This window comes from Citrus clementina, unplaced genomic scaffold (assembly GCF_000493195.1).
Source record: "Citrus clementina cultivar Clemenules unplaced genomic scaffold, Citrus_clementina_v1.0 scaffold_9, whole genome shotgun sequence".
NCBI classification, from domain to species: Eukaryota; Viridiplantae; Streptophyta; class Magnoliopsida; order Sapindales; family Rutaceae; genus Citrus; species Citrus x clementina.
Window position 1 is genome coordinate 14,646,725 of NW_006261964.1, and position 7,192 is coordinate 14,653,916.

At 34.2% G+C, this 7,192-nt stretch overlaps 1 protein-coding gene across 1 annotated transcript; it reads left to right on the forward strand.

The window, feature by feature from the left end:
- Positions 1-3,470: 3,470 nt before the first annotated feature.
- LOC18031226 (F-box protein PP2-B11) lies at positions 3,471-4,878 on the forward strand. The gene is made up of 3 exons (XM_006420801.2): positions 3,471-3,740; positions 4,164-4,282; positions 4,470-4,878. Exons 1-3 carry the CDS (start codon positions 3,471-3,473, stop codon positions 4,876-4,878), a joined length of 798 nt encoding a protein of 265 aa, XP_006420864.1.
- Positions 4,879-7,192: the final 2,314 nt, after the last annotated feature.

Genomic DNA, 7,192 nt, shown 5'->3' on the forward strand with positions numbered 1-7,192 from the left:
GGGTTGACATATATTATGTGAAATGTGTGTCAATTGAAACCTACTTATTTAAAATCAAATTGTGTGAAATGGAGGGATTATGATCCAAATTGCGGTCTCTACTGGATTTAGACAATGCACACGTCGGGAGTTCATAATATTATCAAATAATCACTTATTTAACATTCTAGCACCCAAATTATAGGTAATAATTTAATTTTAGAAGTGATAATTAAACAATCTGATACTGTATTTCTTCTATTATCTAACTCCTTTGTCAGTGTATCCACCACTGTTGCGTATAATAATAACAACAATTTCTGTTATTCTGTTTTTCAACATAAAAAAGATAGTTTTTTTTTCAATTTATTTGCGATTTTTTTTTAATTTATGTATATTATTAAAAAGAATAAAAGAACAAATTAATCACACTAGATTTCCCCCGGTTAATGTCCATAATTTCTAGCTAGCCCCATCACGTGGCTCTTCCGACAGTACGAGTACATTTTCACTTCAACTATTGAAATCAATGTGCTTTTGTTTAAAACGTGTGGACCAAGTGTTTGATCATTTTAGCAACTTTCATCCACTAATTTAATAAAATATATGTATACTTGCGTGTGTGTGTGTGTGTGTGTGTGTTGATAGAATTTAATAACATTGTCAATTTACTTGACTTGACTTACGCAGATACCTGAGCAAAGTCTTGCCTTGGCCCCATACACATTAAGATATTAGTACTGTTGTGAGTTGAAAAGAAAGAGAGACCGTAGAAATTAAAGTAAAATAATGGGCCTCCCTGTTGTTGATCAGCAGCCTGCGGAGAGCACTTCCCACGTCATTTCTCTTACAACCCATTTCTCTTACAACTCCTCGTGATGCTTGCAGATCATCACTGGTATGTCATGTCTTCAAATCAGCTGGGGATTCCGTGGGTGAAATTTCTGCCGTCCGACTACAAAGAGATCATTTTCAGTTCAGTCTCTGATTCATCCTTGATCACCACTTTGTTCAAGAAGGATCTATTTTTTAATCTTTCTCACAACCCCATCTCCATAACCAATGATAGCATGGTAAATCAAACTTGATCAATTTTTCTTTAATCATCTAGCTAAAATGGAATTTGGTTTTAGGGTCCAAATGAGATGATGATAAAGAATCCTTTTTAGGCAATGATTCTAGTCCTGCTCTTAGGAATATATTAATTAATGGCATGGCAATTACCTCTGCTTTTTAGTTCTAGAGGAATTAGGTGACTCACTTTTTTGTGTTTCTTGGTATATATGAAGTCTTAGCTAATGAAATTATGTCAAATATACAAAACCATGCGCATATAAATTATCATTTAAAAAAAAATATTATCATTTTATTGGCTGAGGGTATATAAACTTGATGCCAAAAAAAAAAAAATTACATAGTACTTCTAATTTTTTTTTTTTTAAATGTGATTGCATGCTATGTAAACCTTCTACTTCATCATAGATAGTAATATGAAGTAGCAGGAAAAACTTCACTGTATATGAAGTCACCAGGCAGCCGACTAGAGTGTTCCTGTATAGTTGTCTAGTTAGATACTTAATGCTATGAGTTTTTAATACCTAATTAGTTCTTACAGTGAGCTTCTCGCATCCAATTGTATGCAAAACCATACCATGTTTTATGCGAGTATCTGCAACACTGGCCAATAAAATGGGAAAATTAATCTAGCTGATACCGTCATTGTCTTTCAACAGAGCTATGCACTGGAGAAGGTTAGTGATTGGGGCAAGAGGGCATTATCTAGCATGGGAAGGTACACCCAACCACTGGAAGTGGACTTCTCTACCAAAATCTAGGTAATTTGCACCGTCACCTTTGGTATTACCATCAATTTCATCGGCACTTTTAGGTGGCAACTAGTTTAATCGGTAAAATTTCTCAAAGGAAAGGTCTAAAGTTCAATCCCTATTCACGTGGGAGGAAAGAGGCTTTAGTTACCAGTATTATTATGATTTCATTTACTCCATGCGTGAGTCAATGCAATAGCAGGTTTCCTAAGGTAGCTCAAGTCAAGTGTGTGTTTATGGTTGTTTGACGTCAAAGGTAGGATGGAGACTATAACTCTGTCCTAATGTATCAACTAGGCAGCTTACCTTTTGTCCAAGTTTATTAAGTCCAGTTATGGATTTCAAAGAAGAGTTTTAGAGTCTGGAGTCCACAGCGAAGGAATCAATGATGAAAAAAGGCGAAGATCCTCGAAGCAATGGTGCTTGAATATCTCAAAATAGAGGAGATGGGTAGATGAAGATTGGGATGGGTGAGTACTTCAATAAAAATGGAGATGTGGCTTATTGGCGAGTAGTGTATTTGATTGTGGTCAATCCAGCACCAAGGATGGTTCATTATACAGGGAATTGAGCTTAGGCCTAAAATTGATTGATAGATTGAATTATATATTTGACACAGCAACATTTTGTGATGAATACGTTAATGTTAATATGTATTCAAGATCATTAGGTGGGCATAATATGCTACTTCTATGATCAAAGTTGTATTGTGTATATTTAGAAAATCATTTCATGTTGATTGGTTCAAAATTGGGTTCAAAGTTTGCGTAGGTTTAGGCTGGGCAAGTATTTCCTTATTGGGCCGGGCCCTGTTGTGCAAAATGTTCAAAAAAAAATTTCATTACTATTCTTGTTATAATAATTGCAGAAAAACTAAGTACTTAAAAGAAAATGACAGATAAAAAAAGGATCTTTATTTTAAACTTCTAGATACAGAGATCAAATTATCAATACTGTAAAAGAAAAAAAATTATTTTATCCATAGTAGAATAGCGTATTCAGTATGTTTCAGTTGCAGAAATTGAAGAGCATCAAAATTTTAGAGCAAGTAATATGTATTAATTTTTATTTTTTAAAATTTATGTATTTTGCTATAAATTTTATCATACTTTATATGGACAACTTATAAAGTTCATTAAATTTTAACTTGTTGAGTTTTTTTCTTCTGCGCTTCATATAAATTTGTGCATTTAAAAAAAAAATTATTTTCAGACAACTTATTAAATTAATCTAGAAAAATAAAAGACAACTTATACTTTTGTCTATATTTATCCTCACATATTTTACATTGAAACAACAATTTGGTAACATAATTTATCATACAAAACTCATAACACTATTAGTAACACAATTACCAAACACCTAGTTTTTTTTTTTTTTTTGGTTTAGTGGCTTATTAGTATGGTAAAAATAACTTATTTTATCAGTTATCTCAATCCTAACTAGCCCTAACTCAACTAAAGAAATTTTTGACAAAAAGTTGTAATTATTTATTATCTTTTGAAACTTGTTGTAATTATTTGATATTTTAGATAGTTGAATAATATTTGCCGTCAACTTCCCAAAGAAGTCGTTGAAACAAACCAACAGCTTCACAAAGAAGGGCTTGTGAGTGTTTCCTATAAAAGCTCACTTTTTGTCTAATGAGTAAACAGAACGAGTAAAATGGATATTACAAATGCTCTGCCAGTAGAGTGCATTTCGCACATAATTTCTCTTACAACTCCTCGCGATGCTTGTAGACTAGCAGCGGTATCTCATATATTCAAATCAGCTGCGGATTCGGATTTGGTGTGGGAGAAGCTTCTGCCGTCCGATTACAAGTTGATCATTTCCAACTCTGTCTCTTCTTCATCTTTGAGCACTTCCTTGCCTAAGAAAGATCTTTATTTTCATCTTTGTCACTACCCCGTCTTCATCAACAATTGTACCATGGTAAGCTTTCATCACCTCTCAATTTCACAGCCTATGCTTATGACTCCTAAATTTGGTAATTGAAGCAATGAAACTTAAAGCTAGTGTTCAAATTGAGAAATGACAAACATAAAGCTAGTGTTAAAAGCTTGATTGGCTGGTTTATATAATTGATTTTGTGTGCCCAGCCTAGCTTATTGTAAATTGTATAGATAGTATCCAAAAAATGATTTGTTAGCTTTAACTACTTTGAAGTCACCAAATATCTGACTTTAAGTTTCTTATATAGTTAAGTAATACTCCTTAATCTTATGAGGTTCTAAAAATTAACATCTTATTTTAAATCTTATCTCATCCGGTTGTATATGCATAACCGTACCATATAGTATAAATTCGAAAAATTATAATCTAGCTAACAGATGGGCATTATATGTCCTTCAACAGAGCTTTGCACTGGAGAAAGAGACCGGGAAAAAATGTTACATGGTTGGGGCAAGAGGCCTTTGTATAGAATGGGGAAGTACAGCCAATTTTTGGAAATGGACTTCACTACCGAAGTCTAGGTAATTTATCTTTCATCTTTAGTATTATAATCAATTAGTTCACCAACAGTTTTGAGGAAGCCAACTAATTTAGTCGGTAAAATTTCATGAATTAAAACAAAACATATTTAGTGTTCAAATACTACTCATAAGGATGGGGAGAAGCTTTTTCTAACAGTACGATTTCGTTTGCTCTATGCATTGGCAGGTTTCCTGAGGTGGCTGAGCTCGTTTATTTTTGGTTTTTCGAAGTCAACGCAAGGATAGAGACAAGAATTTTGTCCAACAGAACCAACTATGCAGCTTACCTTGTGTTCAAGTTTGGCAAGTCCACAGATGGATTTGGAAGTACACTATTAGCATCTGGGGTCTACGTTGAAGGAATCAATGATGAGGAAAGGCAAGGACTCTTCTTAGATCCTTCAAGAAATACGCCTCAGCTATTTCATGACAGAAGAGATGGATGGATGGAGATTGAGATGGGTGAGTTCTTCAATAAAAATGGAGACGATGGGACGTTATTATGTAGCCTATTAGATTTTGATAGATTTGGCACTAGGCATGGCCTCGTTATAGAAGGAATTGAGCTCAGGCCAAAAAAAAGGCTGATGCCTTGAATCACAAGTATATATATAAATTAACAGCTGATAAGTGCAATTACTTCCTTGACAACATTCTGTGATAAGCAGAGCTGAAGTTTAAATTTTTTTCTTTTCTTTTTAGCAATTTTTTACATCAAGAAATGCAGAACATCATCCGAAAGAAATATGGATAAAAAAATTACAAAAAAATTCTCCCGCTGATCTCCAGATTTTTTGAGACTATTAATTCTTGTAATTTAATATCCTTATCAATTTAATTAAGTTTTAGGGTCCGAAAGCCTCATATTATTATTACTGTTTAAATAAAGAAAAGAAAAAAAAACATTTTTTCACAAAAAGAAAGGTTAATTTCACTTTTTTTTAATAAATTGATTATCTTCAAAATACCTATGAAGTTATTATAAACTTTAGCTTCTCCTCAATTATTGTTCAAAATATAAGGTCAAATGAATATGTTGATGGAAAAAAATTTATTTTCTTAAGAATTGTTAAGGATAAGTTAAAGTTCTCAATAATTTAAGAAATAATTTCAAAATAATCAATTAGTTAGGGGAATAAATTGAAATTTATCAAAAAGGAAAAAAATCCTTATTAAATTGAAGGAAAATTTATCACGCTTACACTTTTAACTTGTTCTGTTATCAAGCATATTATTACAATGCTTTCAGGTTGTATCATTCATCCACCATAAATTTACAAAATATATCAGTCATCCACTAAATCGTTAATTTCCATTAGAATGTAATGGCATCAAAAGGGTAATTTTATCTTTTCATATAGGCGAACCTTTGAACAAAGACAACATCTTTTCACTTTAACCCAAAAAAAAAAAAAGATCGTCCATTTCCATATTCTTCATTCACAACAAGAGAAAGAAAGTTCATAAAAGAAAACCTAAAGAAGTGATTGTGATCACAATGCTTCCTAAATAGAAAGCCACTTACAATTAATTTTGCAAATCCAACGACAAGCTTATGCCATTTTAGAGGATACATAGCTTTTAATTAACTTCATCTACCAACCCACCAATTTTTAAGCTGAGACATCAATTTAGAGAATGTGGGAATTACAAAGGACAGCTTAAAGAGGATCTTCCATTTGGCTCTTGGTTGAAAGCGATTACATTCTCAAATTGCTTTAAGCAAAACAAGAACCATGAAGGATGGAATCAACACAAAGACAGAAAAACCGGGAATTTTGCAAGCCAAGAACATAACGATCAGTCATAAAAACAACAAAGGAAAGGGAAAGGACAAGAAGAAACTGGGGCAGAGCTTACCCAAAAGAAAGCGGGTGGGTGCATAGAACCAATAGAAGGTGAACACGTGGCTGAAGGGGCTATTGAGCAAGTAATCCATGTAGGGGGAAAACCGAGACAGTAGATTGAAGGTAGCCAAAGTCAGAGGCCCACTGCTGGATGCACAGAGAGTTCTGAGATAGGAAAGAAAATGGCAGGAGGAAAGGGGGGGAAATAAGGGGGGAAGACGAAACATAAAATTTAGGGATTTTAGCCTTGGAAAATGTACAATGAGAGAATGCCCAAAATAGCCATGTAAGCTCGGATGAAGAAGTTGTGGATAATGGACCGGGAAAACACATGAAAAAGCCCAAGATTAGAAGATGGAAATTACAAGCTAGGAACCACAACGGAAAAGAAGCCAGTAAAAGTGGGCCTATCACTAAGAAAAGGCTCATGGGTGAAGTCAAGATGACAAGCCCAAACACAAAAAACAGAAAATTGAAGGCCCACGAAAGGAGATCAATACGGGAAGCTATTTTCATTCCCCTGCAGCAAAACTTAAACTGAGTTGGGAGGGAACTAGCATGGAGGAAATGGAGATTGTGGAGCTAAGCATGAAAGAATTATCGGCGGAGGCTGGCATTCAGCCCTGCCGCCATCCATGAAAATCTTTAGCTGGAACATTCGAGGTTTTGGGAATCCCCGAACGTTACTCGCATTGAGAAAAAATCTCCAAGAGCACAGACCACAAATTGTTTTCCTGTGTGAAATGAAGATATTGTTTGGGCAAATGAATAAAGTTAGAATAAAGCTAAAGTTTGACTGTTGCTTTTCGGCGAATAGAAGTAGATTAGGTGGAGGGTTGGCAATGCTTTGGAATTCAGATATAGATGTTAATATTGCTTTCTTTAGTTGTCACCACATAGACGCTGGAATGAGCACTGAAAACGGGAAGAATTTCATATGCATAGGGATATATGGCAGTCCAGAAGCAAGTTAGAAAAGGCATACCCGGTCATTGTTGAGGCGTTTGGCAGGTTTATCATCTTCTCCCTGGTTATGTTGTGGTGACTTTAATGAAATTTTACG